The sequence below is a fragment of the Anomaloglossus baeobatrachus genome (assembly GCF_048569485.1).
Source record: "Anomaloglossus baeobatrachus isolate aAnoBae1 chromosome 5 unlocalized genomic scaffold, aAnoBae1.hap1 SUPER_5_unloc_24, whole genome shotgun sequence".
Taxonomy (NCBI): Eukaryota; Metazoa; Chordata; class Amphibia; order Anura; family Aromobatidae; genus Anomaloglossus; species Anomaloglossus baeobatrachus.
In genome coordinates, this window is record NW_027441800.1 from 240807 (window position 1) to 258077 (window position 17271).

At 43.5% G+C, this 17271-nt stretch overlaps 1 protein-coding gene across 1 annotated transcript in view; it reads right to left on the bottom strand.

Annotated features, from left to right (window-relative positions):
* Positions 1-7817: 7817 nt before the first annotated feature.
* Positions 7818-17271, bottom strand: part of LOC142259064 (uncharacterized) — a 143710-nt gene continuing 134256 nt past the window's right edge. The window contains exon 5 of the mRNA XM_075331588.1: positions 7818-10162. Within this exon, the coding sequence (XP_075187703.1) occupies positions 8983-10162 (1180 nt within the window). The 3' untranslated portion in view covers positions 7818-8982. The remainder of the gene's footprint in view (positions 10163-17271) is intronic.

Below are 17271 nucleotides of genomic sequence, written 5' to 3' on the forward strand. Positions count from 1 at the left end.
CAAGGAGTTCAGAGAGCCTGAGGTGGGAAAAGTCAGTGCAGTTTAGTCTAGTCTAGTGAGAGCAGTGGAGTGGAGAGCAGTCTGTTAGTGGAAGCAGGCCTGTGTGACAGGTCTGCAGCGTACTGACAGGTGCCAGGGTAGGAGTCCGGGCACCTTTGGCTAGGAGGTATACGTAGGCCTCTGCCTGCAGGAGCCGAGAAGACGGCTCAGGGGAACCGTGGTGGACCGGGACAGGGTAGTGGCCCGCCGGTACCGACCCAGGAACCGACTTGTAAACCGGAGCACAAAGGGGGGTGTTTTGAATGTCAGTTATGCTTTGGCTGCTGGGAGGCTCCCTCTTGTGGCCAGGAATGGTTTGGACAGAGACCAGGTGTGTTGAGCAATGGGCGTTTCCATTGCTAACTCTCTGCTTATTTAAATCCTGGTCTGATAGCAGGCTATGCCGGATGTCAGTTGTTCTTTGTTCACCAGCCTGCTTTGGACCACATCTACCTCAGATAAGTACTTTGCTCTTTATTTGTTGCTTTGTGCTTTTTGCTCTTATCTGAGTTTGTCATTTGCTGTGGTTGTTTTCACTTTATTTGCATGCAGGGATCTTCCCTCTCAGTTGCTTAGCTGGGAACTCCCTGCAGTTATTTTTGGAGTATTGCTCCTATAAGTCCATGTGTTTGTGGCTTTTTTGAATTTGTAATGATTCCTGTTTTCTGTTCATTGGTATGACAAGAGCGCCTGGTATAGGACGGAGTGCAGATCGTGCGATCTGAGGGCTTTTTTGTACTATCAGGAATTTGTAATTTTGTAGGGTTTTTCTCTGGCCACCATCAGCCCCTTTCCTGTCCTTTCCTATTTTAGTCAGTGGGGGCCTCACCTTTGCTAATCCTATCATCTATCTGTGTATTGTGTTTTCCTATATCACCGCAGTCTTTAAATGTAGGCGGCTTGCTATTCTATATCTATTTTCTGAGGTAGAGAGTTATTCATCTTTCCTTCCTTTAGGATAGCTAGTCCTCCTGCTTGGTTCGCGGTGCACAGGATGTTAGTTCACCCCTCGGCTACTTCTAGTTGTGATGGTTAGTAAAAGGATGGCGGCCAGATTAGTTGCCAATGCTCTTGTCACCTTTTACCAATGATTTATGGTGGTCTTCCATGGTTCCGGATCATAACAGGGGGGTACTCAGACCCTGAAACGAGGTCCAGAAACTACTGGACTGAGTTAATTAGCTGATTGCGGCTAGGACTATAGGTCCTTTCCCACCCAAAGTCCCGACTGAAGACAACAGCCCAACGAGGGGGATAGAAAGCCACCTCACAGGCAGGATATCCCATGGGCCAGCGTCTGCGGGCAAAGGGCTCTTCCGACATCCACAAAGCCAGGGAGCGGACTCCTGACGCTGAAGCACAGGCAGCCCACCAATACAACACAGTGCAGGAGAAAGGTAGAGACCACCAAACCGGGTGGGGGACCAGACTGCAGCCGACTGCGGGCACCGACCACCATCACCTTGGTTTTCCAGAGACTTGTGTGTGTTACTAATCGTGAGTACAACTGTGCCCTCTGGCCGCACACCTCCTTGCACCGCCTAACAAACCCCAACGGGTCCCGGGGCCACCATCCCTACCCACGGAGGGGTTAACATCTTGCTGCGCAACATCTCCCCCGGGTGCCCAGTAACTACAGCGCCGGTGGTGTCCACCTTCTCCACAACCCATGGGTGGCGTCACGAACTCACGCGTGGCTCCGGCCGCACACCTACGTCCCCCTAAAAATGCCAGCCCCCCTTTCAGGTCGAAGTGGACCACGGGCCCCCCCCCCGGGTCCAGAGACGCTCGAGCCACCACTCAGCGAGTCCGGATCCGAGCAGGCTCGGCGGCCGCTGAGCACGGGGCGGTACACCTACTTTTCAGATTATCTAAAATTTAATAGCTTCGTTCCTCTTACTCTAGATATTGCATCCCGAAGCCAGATGCTACCTGTAACGTATGTCCAATTGGCCTGTATAAGCGATTGGTGGTGGCAGCTAGCAGTAGTTCCTTTTGTTATTGTGGAGTTGGCAGTGACTGTATCAAGATGTAGATATATTCCATGAGATAGAAAAGGTTGCATATATACTATACTCTCACTGTGAGCTCCCCAATAATCGGCCTAATAGCGGCAACAGTCATGGACTCCTCCGTTAAGCGTTGTTTAGTTGCATAATTATCCTGACAATTGGGGGCAGCAGCGTGCTCTTTTGTGACATCTTGTATCAAACGTTTTTCTGTTTGGGGGTTTATCGTTATACATTGTGAAATTTAAGGACGAATTTACATAGGATTGTGTGAAGGTCCATGAATAAGGAGTATTTATCTATGGTATTTGTGGGACAAATCAAGAGTATTATAGATAGCACAATAGACTACATTTCTGAAAGTTAACAGGAAAATAAATAGAAAATTAGCACGATTATTATTGTCATTTAGTTGACATCATTTTTTTCCTTAGTTTAGCTAAATAGATGTTTATCTGGCAATCATTTAAATGGAATTTGTCACTGGGTTTTGCTATCTCATCTCAGAACAGCATGATGTAGGGGCAGAGACCCTGGTTTCAGTGATGTGTCACTTCCTTGGCTGCTTGCTGAAGTTCTGATAAACATCAGTTTTATCTGCTTAAGATCTACCAGTTCTCAAAATGCTGCTGTGCATAAACCCACCCACACCATTGATTGGCTGCTGTGTACAATAAGCAAAGACAGAAAGCTGCCAATCATGGGTGAGGCAGGGGTATACAGAGCTAATGGAGATTGACGATACATGGTAGAAGTTTACTAGTTCTCTAGTGATAATCCCCCAGTCATAATACAGTGATTTTATTAAAACTACAGAAATCAGCCCAGTAAATGAGACTTCAGAGTCCCTCTCTGCCACAGCGTTTGGCTGCGTAAAATGCTCCCCGACTTTCTATTTTTCCTGCTATCAGTATTCATTGTACTAGGTATCTCCTATGTTGGGTTTTCATCCTTTTCCCATTAGGACCTAAGAGAACTCTTATTCCCTTCAGTTGCTAATAATCTGTATTTTCCCTTGGGTTTAAATACTGTCATGTTCCCTGGACTTGTGCTGGTGATATTCAGTTCCTTCACAAGGTCCGGATGCAAGCAGGTGGCTTGCACGCATCAGTAGGATCGTTGTTGCTCTTTACTGAACTTTTTACTGAGTCGTCTAGAAATAAGTTGTTTGTTGTTTGCCTTGTTTGTTATCTCTGTGTGTCCTTTATTCTGATTTTTAATTAAGTAGTAAACAGTTAGTGACCGAATCCCATTAAATTCACAAAATCCCAGCATAGGTATCATAAATGTTACTTGCTCTTCATCAAGAGATAGGCCCCTTTCAGTTCTGGCCTCTTCTACACCCATAATCTAAACTGTAATAAAGGTTTGTGGACAGAGATGAGTGAACCTGAATAGTAAAGTTAGGTGTTTGTACCAAATACAGATTTGTAAAAAAAAATCAGTGTTAAGCTGGGTTCACACTAAACGACAGCGACAACGACGTCACTGTTACGTCACATTTTCGGTGACGTAACAGCGACCTTGTAAGTCGCTGTTATGATCGCTGCTTAGCTGTCAAACACAGCAGAAGCAGCGATCATAACGTCGCTGTGCTACATGTGCAGAGAGCAGGGTGCCGCGCTTAGCGCTGGCTCCGTGCTCTCCTACAGTACACATCGGGTTAATTAACCCGATGTGTGCTGCAGCTACATGTCACAGTTCAGAGAGCAGGGAGCCGCGCGCACTGCTTAGCGCTGGCTCCTTGCTACAGTATACATCGGGTTAATTACCCGATGCATACTGCAGCCACATGTCACAGTGCAGAGAGCCGGCGCTGGCAGCAAGAGCGGAGGCTGGTAACCAGCGTAAACATCGGGTAACCAGGGAAAGGTCTTCCCTTGGTTACCCGATGTTTACGCTGGTTACAGCTTACCGCAGCTGCCAGTGCCGGCTCCTGCTCGCTTCATTTCGTCGCTCTCTCGCTGTCACACACAGCGATTTGTGTGTCACAGCGGGAGAGTGACGACCAAAAAATGAAGCTGGACATTCAGCAACGACCGGCGACCTCACAGCAGGGGCCAGGTCATTGCTGGATGTCACACACAGCGACAGCGACGGGACGTCGCTGCAACGTCACAGAAAATGGTGACGTAGCAGCGACGTCGTTGTCGTTGTGTGTGACACCAGCTTAAGGCTATGTGCGCACGTTGCGTAATTACATCCAGTTACGCTGCGCTATGTAGCGCAGCGTAACTGCATGCGTCCTGCGTCCCCTGCATAATCTATGAAGATTATGCAGGAGCCGTGCGCACGTGGCGTCTTAGAGCGCAGCGATTCGGCTGCTGCCCGAGGCGCGCGTTCTAAGAAGTGACATGTCACTTCTTCCGTGCGCTTTGCCGGCAGCTCCTGCTCTGTCTATGGCAGGAGCTGCAGGCAGAGCGCATGGAATCGGCTTTTTTTTTTTCACTACGGACATTTTCTGCAGCGATTTGAAGCGCACGTGTGCTGTTCAGATCGCTGCAGAAATTTCTGCAGGGCTAGTACGCCACATGTGCACATAGCCTTAGAGTTCGGAGTTTTTGTGCTTTATGTATCCTAACCACTCGATCTAGCATTGCAGTGCTCGGGTACACTCAGTGTTCGGCCCAGTGCGAGCCGCTTGCAGTGTGTGAATGGCTTTCACGGGGAGGTAAAAACATTGTTATAGGAAGTATTGTGTACAAGGAAAAAACCCGCCCTCCCTTCCACTGTAATAAATACTCTGTTAATGGCTGGATGCATGTGGGCGGAGACCCGAACTGCCCAATCAGTGACTTCCAATGGGGTTTAGGACCAGTCCAGTTCCCAAACTGAACTTTATTTAAGGTCCGACTGAAAAAGCCAAACCCGAACTTCAACGGGTCCGCTTTTCTCTATTTGTGGATAGCCCCACAAAAAAAAAACAATCCCTTTGGATATCAGACAGATAAAATCCTTCCATTTTTTTATTACAACAATTATCTTTTGTAAAAGGGATCATTTTTATAACATAAAGGGCCCAATTTATGCGGGGGCCACTCCTGATTCATGAAGTGGTGCATGCATCGTCTGGAATCTGGAGCGTTTGATGAGTGGCATGTGCCTCCTAGTGTCATGCTAGAAATATTACTCCCTTCAGAATGTACCGCATCTTTATGGAACTAAAGACACTTCTGAAAAAATTTTTTTATCCCTTCAGGAGTGAAATTTCTGGCATAGGGAACACCACAGCTAGTCAAGAATTTAAGGAGCTGTGGTGTCACGTCCCCGTCCCACTCAAACCCTGCCAATATTAGAGTGAAAATGGCAAAAGCCACCAAAATTTGGCACAACTATGAATTGATACAAATTTTTGTGACTTTTCAAAGCTTTTGTGCCATTTTTTGGCATAAAAGCTTTGATAAAATGGGACCAGAGCATCTTAACAACTTCCACATATTTAGGATGCAGAATGCGATTCTCTTCTCCCATGTCACGGCTGGGGATAGAAGCTATACCAGCCGTATAGTACAATACAAAGGGAAGGGGAAAAGAATGCCCTATCACTAGGGAAAGGGGGAAGTGGTGACCCCTGACAATATAGCTCACCCTCACTGCCCTCACCAACCCTATATAGGTTCTGCACCTGTCGCCGAGCAGGAATACCTCACCCTAGGCAAACCCTGATCTTGGCCTAAGTAAGAATGGCAGGTATGAGCTCTTCATCCACGCCAGTAACACTAAGGTAGACAAAAGGAAACAATACAGGGGAGACACAAATGCTACCACCTGAGCCCAGGTACATAGCAAAATTCAAACACTTATCTTAGGAGTTGCTACCACAGAAGTCTGTGGAACAACAAACGGAGATGACCGCTGCAAACCACAACCAGGAACAACTATAAACCTCACCTAAAGCACCCCAGGGTGAGGATTATAAAGGAAGTCAGAGGCTCGCAACAGAGGAAAAACTGACAGTTTCCCAGAGTCATAGAGTCCGTTGCTGTACAAACAGAAAACTGTCAGTTAACGCTAGAACTACTGAGGTAGTCATTTTGACTACTTTGCACCATGTATTTCTATATAGGTGTCACGAGTCCAGTAGTTCTAGTGTTAACAACACGTTCTGCAAATTTCTGGGATTTTCCAACATTTCTGGAATTGGATTCTCTGCCAGCCGTGAAAACTCTGTGACATCCCCTCACTATTTTTGTGCTAAATGCCTACAGCTCTGCCTCAACTCCAGAGGTTCTGAGGCAAAATAATCACATCTAAACAATGAAGATAGGCATGAAGAATATACATTTACAAGCATTTATTAACAAAACAAGTTTTGAAATGCAATTATATACAATGTGATATACTTCAGAGTTCCTATCTCCAATCTGGGGCTGCGCTTTTTAGTAAATAAAGCAGTGGGCAACCTGAGATTAATGAATTATTTAAATATAATCCAGCATCAAAACCTTTCACAAATGTTCATAAAGGCTCTCAAAATACCCAACTTACTAGCAAAGTGGAGCCTGAATTTCCATTTTGTGGGATCTCAGTATGCAGAGCGGGATCCCACAAATCTCTGAAGCTGCGGTAAGCACGAGACACTGCTCTCTCAACTAATCCAATGCGGTCACATAGTTTTTAAGGTTTTACTGAACTGCTTAAAGGGAAGGTGTCGTAAAAAAAAAAAAATCAATGGCTGAAAAAATATCAAGTATTAATGTTTTAATGTTTTGTTTAAATATTATTTGTTTTTAATTGAGCAAAATATAAAAAAATTAAAAAGTTTGATATTTTCCACTGTTAAACACCAGGGGGAGCAGCTGCTAAAATACTACAGAAATCCTACTGTAAAAAAAGCCTGAATTACAGCTGCAGTGAAGTAGGCAGAATCTGCTCTCCTGTGTGTGATGTCACAGCTCCTAATCTGAGTGTTTACAACCGATAAGAGAGAATGACATGTAGGGACACAGTGCAGAGCCATTTTGTTGGTGACCAGAAATGTCTAAAGTGTCACCAAGGACAGCAGGAGTATCACACAGGATAGGATTAGATACACAGCTCAGAAGACAGTATCACACAGGATAGGATTAGATACACGGCTCATCAGACAGTATCACAGGATAGGATTAGATACACGTCTCAGCAGACAGTATCACACTGGATAGGATTAGATACACGGCTCATCAGACAGTATCACAGGATAGGATTAGATACACGGCTCAGCAGACAGTATCACACAGGATAGGATTAGATACACAGCTCAGCAGACAGTATCACAGGATAGGATTAGATACACGGCTCAGCAGACAGTATCACACAGGATAGGATTAGATAGACAGCTCAGCAGACAGTATCACAGGATAGGATTAGATACACGGCTCATCAGACAGTACCACAGGATAGGATTAGATACATGGCTCAGCAGACAGTATCATACAGGATAGGATTAGATACACGGCTCAGCACAGTATCACACAGGATTGGATTCGATACACAGCACTGCAGACAGCATCACCGGTACACATACAGGCCAACAGGTGGCAGGCGGAAGGGGTGTTTATGGAGATGGTAGCAGCGCCGGTACTCACATGCAGAGGCACACACACACACACACAGCAGCGGTGTCATTGAAGATGGTAACAGCGGGGGGGGGGGGGGCGGTAGCAGTAACAGAGCCAGAGCGGGGGCTGGGTAGAGCGGAGGGAGGGGGTGTCATTAGAGTCAGTAACGGTGGGGGCAGCAGCAGTAGCGGGGGCTGGGTAGAGCGGAGGGAAGGGGTGTCATTGGAGTCGGTAACGGCGGGGGGCGGCGGCAGTAGCGGGAGCTGGGCAGAGCGGAGGGAGGGGGTGACATTGGAGACGGTAACGGCGGGGGGAGGGCCCGTAGGCGACCCGTACTCACACATCCCAGCAGTTGACAGGGGTAAAGTGGAGCAAACGGCATATGCTGTGTGCTCCACAATGATGGCGCCGATTTCCTCCCTCTGCTGTGATCTGGATAGCCCAGGGGGCGCGGCCAGATCACAGCAGACGCCTACTCTAATGCTACTGAATGGGGTCGGATCCCGACCACTGTTCTCTATGCACAGAGGCTGCCATAAAGCAGTGAATAACTGTCGTAACACACACAGCAAATCCAGCATGGCAGCCCCCAGTGTCTTCAGTAAAATTAGAATTAAATAAAAACTAAATAAGCAGTGATTTTCATTTTGTATTAAATATACTTGATTTCATAATCACTATTTTTAATACAAATTAAAAAATAAAAAACCGCGACACCTTCCCTTTAAGAAGGATGCCCCAGAGCTGGGGTCGTAGAGCTTACTCTTCCACTGTGATTGATCACTGAGGGTTGTGGGATCTTACAGCCTGGAAGTTCCTTTTGGGGGACATTAGGAACACTTCAAAAAGTTTTGGTACTGGATTATATTTAAAAAATTCACTAATCTGCGGCTCTTCACTGTTTTAGTAAATAATAAAGGCAGCCACAGATTTGTTGTAAGCACTATTTAAAGGGAAAGTCATCAAACACATTGCACTAGAAACTGGGGGATATTACCCTCGTAACAGTGTCAGCAGCAGATCCCCCCATAACAGTGCGTCATGACCACATTCTTATGGTTTGAAAAATACGATAAGTTTAAAAAGAGAGAAAATGTTCTTTCCCTCACCAATTCTTACTTGAGCAATTGTAGCCAATTTTTGGATAAAACCCTTTGAATTATAGTACATCACGATAGCTTCTCCCGTGTGACTCATCTGACAACAGGACCTGATTAATGATAAAAAAACATTTGGCAAATTCTGAAAGCAAGAATGGCTGCTACGCTCTGTTGGTTTTCTGATGCCAGTTAAACATTTCAATTATTCACAACATGATAAAGGTTCCTTCCCTGTACGAATTCTTCACATGTTTAACAAGATCTGATTTCTGAGAATTACATTTTCCACATGGTTTATTTTGTGTGATTTTTCTGATGACTAACAAGTTCTGATTTCTGAATAAAACATTTCCCACATTCTGAACATGAAAATGGCTTCTCCCCTGTGTGAATTTTCTGATGTGTAACAAGGTTTATTTTCTGAATAAAACATTTCCCACACTCTGAACATGAAAATGGCTTCTCCCCTGTGTGAATTTTCTGATGTGTAACAAGGTGTGATTTATGAATAAAACATTTCCCACACTCTGAACATGAAAATGGCTTCTCCCCTGTGTGAATTTTCTGATGTCCGACAAGGAAAGATTTCCGAATAAAACATTTCCCACACTCTGAACATGAAAATGGCTTCTCCCCTGTGTGAATTTTCTGATGTGTAACAAGGGTTATTTTCTGAGTAAAACATTTCCCACACTCTGAACATGAAAATGGCTTCTCCCCTGTGTGATTTCTCTGATGTCTAACAAGGTAAGATTTCCGAATAAAACATTTCCCACACTCTGAACATGAAAATGGCTTCTCCCCTGTGTGATTTCTCTGATGTCTAACAAGGTCTGATTTCTGAATAAAACATTTCCCACACTCTGAACATGAAAATAGCTTCTCCCTTGTGTGAGATCTTTGATGACTAACAAGTTCTGATTTCTGAATAAAACATTTCCCACATTCTGAACATGAAAATGGCTTCTCCCCTGTGTGAATTTTCTGATGTGTAACAAGGGTTATTTTCTGAGTAAAACATTTCCCACACTCTGAACATGAAAATGGCTTCTCCCCTGTGTGATTTTTCTGATGTCTAACAAGGTCTGATTTTTGAATAAAACATTTCCCACACTCTGAACATGAAAATGGCTTCTCCCCTGTGTGATTTCTCTGATGTCTAACAAGGTAAGATTTCCGAATAAAACATTTCCCACACTCTGAACATGAAAATGGCTTCTCCCCTGTGTGATTTCTCTGATGTCTAACAAGGTCTGATTTCTGAATAAAACATTTCCCACACTCTGAACATGAAAATAGCTTCTCCCTTGTGTGAGATCTTTGATGACTAACAAGTTCTGATTTCTGAATAAAACATTTCCCACATTCTGAACATGAAAATGGCTTCTCCCCTGTGTGAATTTTCTGATGTGTAACAAGGTTTATTTTCTGAATAAAACATTTCCCACACTCTGAACATGAAAATGGCTTCTCCCCTGTGTGAATTTTCTGATGTGTAACAAGGACAGATTTCCAAATAAAACATTTCCCACACTCTGAACATGAAAATGGTTTCTCCCTTGTAGAAGCCGTTTCATGTTCCACATCCTTTCTGTAACTTTTGTTTTGCCTACAATTCTGTGATAAATTGTAATTTTGGACTTGTTTGAAAAGATCAGCTGACACAGCTTTCCAAGGAAGGAATAGAGGTATATCTGGGACAACAGCATGCTCTTCATATTTATCATGTGTGATAGTTTGATCATCTGTTTTAAATTCTGAAGATATTAGATTTCCATCTGAACTCCTGATACAGTCATCTGCTAAACATAAACACAATGTTATTATTTTTTAATGATATAATTTTGAATGTAGATTTTTTTTAAACCATAACATAAGAAATTAAATTAGGAAACAAAATATTCTGAATCTGTTTTCCAATTTCGAGATTTAAGAGTTACATTTTCATTAATTCTGATCGCCCATTCCTAGCACCAGTTCTCTGGAATGTGCTACAGTAAATAATCTGATTGATTGTCGCAATGTGACTGTAGGATAATGAGGGACAGGGGCTCCTATACTTTCCCTCATGCTAGGAGCCCTTAGGCTATCCCTAACCTCTGGATTACCCCTGAACGTGGAAGGAAGGGGCAGGAGTATGATGGAAATACAGATTATGACAGACGGGAAAACCAAAATTCAGACACACTGCAAACTCACAGAAATAAACAGTGAGAGACTAAGGAGAAAAGCAAGAGCAGGAAGGCAGAAACAAAAAGACAACAAGCGTTAACACCACAGCTGCTCACAGCATTAATGCACAACAACCACTAGTTTGTATCACAACACCTCACCAGACCTGTATAGGTAAACTATTGCTGGCATTAATGGAATAGTCCAGCCAGCATATACAGAAGGGGAGGAAATGATACTGGCTCCACTACAGCATGTGATCAAAGACATTAACAAGGAGCCCAGCAGAGAATAACTCTTGCTAGTCTAACTAAGTATGTGGTTCGATGCCTGCATCTTTCTGTGCTGCTCTCAGACACCAGAGAAGTGAACATGCAGAGTGCCAGAATGCTGAAATCCATGGATTATACTACGCCCTTTGATGTGTCATCTATATGTGTGCACATGCATAATTTACAGATCGCATATGTGCTTCCATATTACATAGGTTGTGGATCAGCTGTTATTATTTTGCTGCATATATTCCACTTTGTTGCCCTTTTCCATTGTTATTTCAGCATTCATATGCACATTAGTTTTATTCTTCAATGAGTTATTGGATACTGCTAATAACAAAATGGTGGCCATCAGCGCGCATGCATATGTACCCCTCTTTTTGAAACATAGCAATGTCACCAGAAAGACTTTTTATTAAAGTGACCATGTTTTCTTTGCCTATATGGAGTACAAAGATAAAACGGCTAACTGAGTCTTCTGTACCTCTGGATATATATACACATTATATATATATATATATATATATATATATATATATATATATATATATATATATATATATATATATATATATATATATATATACACATATATATATATATACACATATACACTATTGTCAGGGTTGCAGATATGCAGGATGAGAAAGTTCATCATTATTTGGTCTGTCTATGATGTCACGATCTGTGTACTTGGTTTCCATGGTGACGGAACATGAATCATGTGACCTCCTCACTTCTTCCTTGCTGCATATCTACATCTTCAATCTTATCACTAGAACTGCACTGTTTGAGGTTGGCAGCTTATCTGGAGGACTATGTGTACACAAGGTGATAATGCTTATCACTATTTGGTTTGAGCTTTGATAAACGTGATTAAAGCTTCTGGTTACCATGGTCAGGAGACATTAATCATGAGACCTCCTCACTTCCTCTGTGCTGCTTGACGGCATGCAGATCATGGCGGGCCCGCCTCCCTCTCCACGTGTGCAGCTGCACATCCACCAGATACCAATTTACGGTAATCACATTAGCTTTATTAATTGTCCGGTTGATGTTATGTGTCACTTGCCCCTGATGAAGCCGCAATAGGCGGCGACACGCGTCGGGTAGACTACCTGACTGTCCCTCTTTCCTTGGGTCCACATATTTTTCTTGCAGAGGTTACCAGGGTCCAGACATGGTATTGTAGTAGCCAGGGATTTATGTTCTCCCTTGCACAGTAATGATTTTTCGATTACTCATTCAATGTGTGGCTGATGGCTTTTTTCCTTTATTTTTTTTAAACATAAATTTTTATTGCATTTTTCAGAATTATTACAATATGTCTAACATTTGAACAAGAATAAATTCACCTTACCAATTTACCCACCCTTGTCTTAACCCACCCTCTTTTATTCCCACTTTATCCCCCCCAACATTTTTAATACACAGAACACCAGGTATAAGTCGCAAAAGAACACACAGCTCCTCTATATTCTGATTCCCGTTTGAAGCCCTATTTCTCTGAAACCCTCGTCTCGCCCTACTGTTGTGTCTCTACTGCGTGTGTATTTTCAGCTTTCCCAATGTGCCTTGCAAGTCTCCCAGTAGATACCATTCCGTATTAGTGAAAGGAGATACCACTTTCCGTATTTCTGCAACTCCATACTGTTGTACTATAAATCTCTTCCATTTTTTAAAAAAGTTTCCCGTTAGTTCGTCCTTATTTCTTTCGGCTTCCAACTGTTCAATATTGAGCAGCTTTTTAATCTGATTGACCACCTCTTCCTCTGATGGAACAGATTCCTCGAGCCATCTGCGTAGTAGGGCCTTTTTCCCTATCATAGCAATATTATGGAGGAGTCTTGGAATCGTGGTCCCCCGTGTATCTCCTCCTCCTTCCTTTTCTTTAGTCCTGTGGTGGAAAATCCATAACAATGGGTCTAGTTCCATTTCCACTTCCCATACTTTTTCTATAAGTGTCTTCATTTTCCCCCAAAATTTCTGACTTTGTGGGCACTGCCAAATCCCGTGGTATAAGTCCGTTTTCGGCTGTTTACATTTGGGGCAATGTTCTATTTTATTCATAGTCTGCTTGGTGGGGATGTTAAAACCATAAATTGCTCTGTGCATTAATGTAAACTGTGTGTCCCTCCAGCCCTCATTAATCACCTCCTTCCTCATCCTCATCCATCCCTGCTGTATCTTTTCCCCTGCCTCTGTATCTTTTAGTTGTCGTGCCCACGCTCCCCAGACCTGGTCCGAGTGCAGTGGTACCAGTGCTGTTCTCAGATCTTTGTACAGGGAGGAGATAGTAATCTCCTGTTTATCCTTCATTATAAATTGGTCCATTTCATTCATTACCTGTTCTTTTCTAACATCCCTCAATAGTCCCATTATTCCCTTTTCCACCTGTTTGTATTGTATGATTTGGAATGGGGAAAGCCCGTACCTGTTCACCATCTCCTCAAGGGTCAACCACCTATGTTCCGTTTCATGGAGCAGATCCTTCACCCCACTGATCCCCTTATTTCTCCATTCTAGAAATAGTTTGTTCTCCCTCCCTGCTGGGAATTCCGGAAAATTCCAGATATTTAGGTATTTAGAGATTCGCCAGGACAGGTTAAACTTTTTCCTCACTGCTTTCCACGCCATTATCATATCTCTACATACCAGGGAGTGCTTAATTTTCCTCGGAATATTGGCCAATGACGTGTGTAATATTGCCCCCAAGTCCCATGGTCTACAGTACTCACTTTCCAATTTTATGTTAGAATAGCTATTTGTCTTCCTCAGCCAGTCTATTACGTGCCTCATCAAGCATGCAAGGTTGTAGCCTCTCACATTTAGCATCTTGATTCCTCCCTTTTCCAGTGGTAGCATTAGTTTTTCCGCCCTAATTCTTGGTCTTTTTCTCTTCCATAGGAAGCTTGTAAATGCTTTATTCAGTCTATTTACATCCGCATGCTTTAATAATATAGGGATAGTTTGCATTGGGTATAACAGCTTGGAGAAATTCATCATTTTTAGGAGGTGGTTTCTACCTAGCAGGGATAGCGGCAGCCCCTCCCACATCTTTAGCTCTCGTTCTATTTTCTGTATCAGCGGTTTGAAGTTTAATTCATAAATGGAGGCAGGCTGGCATCCCATCTGGATCCCCAGGTATTTAAGGTGGGTTTTTGCTATCGGTATCCCACATATGTTATCCCCTATTCCATAGGTTTTCAGGGATGACATGGTTCGCTCATTCAGAAACAGTATTTCACATTTTGTCTTGTTCAATTTAAAACCTGCCATAGACCCAAATCTCTCTGTTGTATTGTTTTTAAGAGGTCATTCTGTGGTCTATTCATGAATAATATGATATCGTCCGCGAATAGAGCTGAATGTACTTTTTCCGTTCCAATGTTAATGCCCTCAAAGCAGTCTCCTCCATTGATCAGTTTTGATAATGGCTCAATGGCTAGATTGAACAAGAGAGGAGACAGCGGGCACCCCTGTCTCGTCCCTTTGGTCAAAGAGAAGGGTCGTGACAAAAATCCGGGTGTCGCCACTCTTGCCTGAGGGTTTGCATATAGTATACCTATAAATGTTCTGAATGCTCCCCTGAAGCCCATATTATCTAGGACTGTTTCCAGCCATGGCCATTGCACATTATCAAACGCTTTTTCAGCATCCAACGTGATCATGGCTGGAAATTCCCCTCCTTGTAGATCCCTGTGTCTGATGGCGTCCATTACTATCATGGCCTTTCTTACGTTTGTCACGGCTGCTCTCCCCTTTACAAACCCCGATTGGGCGGGAGAAATTAGCCTTGGTAATACCTCTGCTAATCGATTGGCCATCAATTTGGCCACTAGTTTAAGGTCTTGGTTGATTAGTGAGATTGGTCTATAATTCGTTGGATTGTCCAAATTTTTGTCTCCTTTGGGTAAAAGTTTTATATATGCAGTGTTAAGGTGGCTAGACATTCCCGTACCCCCTAACATTTTATTAAACATACGTGTCAGCGTTGGTGATATTTCCTCCATTAGTACTTTATAGAATTCCCCATTGAACCCGTCAGGCCCCGGTGCTTTATGTATACTCAGTTCTCCTATTGTTGTTTGCACTTCCTCTATTGTGATGTCCGAGTTCAGTCTAGTCAGTTCGTCTTCGGTTATTTGTGTAAGTCCTAATGTCTTTAGCCACAACCTCCCTCCTTCTCTATTTTCATCCCCTTTACTATATAGTTTGGCATAGTATTCCCCCAAGATCTGGTTGATCTCCTGCGGATTCGTCGATTTGGTCCCATCCTGTCTTGTCATACTAGCTATTAACGTCAATGGTCGTCTTCCCTTTGCCAGGTTAGCCAGCAGTTTACCTGCCTTATTGCCAAATCGGTGCAAATCAACCTCCTGCTGAGACCTTACTAGTTCTTCTCGTTTTCCTACCCACATGTCAAACTCTTGTTTTGCTTCCTTCCACTCTTCTTTTGCTTTTTGGGATTTGTTTTCTAGGTACCTTGTGTATTTCTCTCTCAAACTAGTGCTTGCCTCCTGGTAATGTTTTTGCGTCTGTTTCCTGATTTTGGCTACATGCCCCATCAGTCTCCCCCTTAATACTACTTTCGCTGTTTCCCAGAATAGCATTGCCTCTTCCTCGTGCCCGCTGTTCGTGCCGCAATATTCCTCCCACCACTCCTTTAATGTTTTAATAAAATCTTTATCTTTGAGTAAGAATGATGGAAATCTCCATATATAATCCGAGCCCCTCTGTATTCTGTCATTTAAGTCTAAGGTCACCGGGCTGTGGTCGGATATAACCATGTTCTCTATGTCTACATCCTTGACCCTGTGCCAGAGTCTTTGGTCTACTAACATAAAGTCAATCCTTGACCATGCTTCGTGTGGGTGTGAGTAGTGTGTAAATTCACGTTCATATGGGTGTTGCGTTCTCCAACTGTCCTGCAGATTTGTGTCTTCCAGTAATTTGGCCATCAAACCCTTTGTATTCCTACTCTGCCTACCTTGTTCCTTGCCATACCTCCTATCCTCCTCTTTCGAAACTATTGCATTAAAATCTCCCCCCACTATCTTATTTGGGTCTACATGCACTCCCAATTTGTTGGTGATAAAGTCAAAGAAGGCTTTTTGTTCGGTATTAGGGGCGTATATATTGTGTATACTAAACTCTCCCTGCGGGCTAGTTAATTTGATATGTATGTACCTCCCACCATCATCACTGTCTTGGGACACTATTTCGTGAGTAAAGTGTTTGTTTATTAAGATCATTACCCCTGCCTTCCTTCCCTGGGATCCTGACCCGACTACCACCCCCACCCATAATTTTTGCATACGAAAAAAATCCCCTTTTTGCAGGTGGGTCTCCTGCAGTAGTGCGATATCTACCTTCAGTCTTTTAAGGTGTCGTAGTATCATCATGCGCTTATGTGGAGACTTCAAACCTTTTACGTTCCAAGTGACTAATTTAACCATTATCCCAACATCCCGGGACATTTATGTCGCTATATGTTCTAACTTGTGTGTGTCTTGGCGCCTTTCCCTGGTCTTTTCCCTGCCTTAACTCCGCTGCGTACTGACAACTATGTATTGCCTGGGCGCAACCTTGTGTCCCCTTCTTGGCATTAACTATAAACCTGTTGGCTACCCCCCCCAACTGCCCTCAGTTCGCACTTTGCTTTTTACCTGCTTTTTACCTGCTTTTTCAACTGCAGCGTTTAATGCCAAAATGGTTGTGTTCTGCTTTTCAAGCAAAGTCTATGGGAATTTGGCTTTCTAGACCGCACTATGCAGTTCAAAAAGGTGCCTTTTTGTTGCAGAACTTTGGTCAAAAACTCAGCTTTGCAGTGCAAAGCTGAGTTTTTGGCCAAAGTTCTGCAACAAAAAGGCTGCAGTTTGAACTGCATAGTGCGGTCTAGAAAGCCAAATTCCCATGGACTTTGCTTGAAAAGCAGAACACATCCATTTTGGCATTAAACCCTGCAGTTGAAAAAGCAGCAAAAAAGCAGGTAAAAAGCAAAGTGCGTGCTTGCCCTAAGACAGACACGACACATTGCAAACTCACAGAAACAAACAGTGAGAGACTAAGGAGAAAAGCAAGAGCAGAAAGGCAGCAACAAGAGTTAACACCACAACAGCTCACAGCAATATTA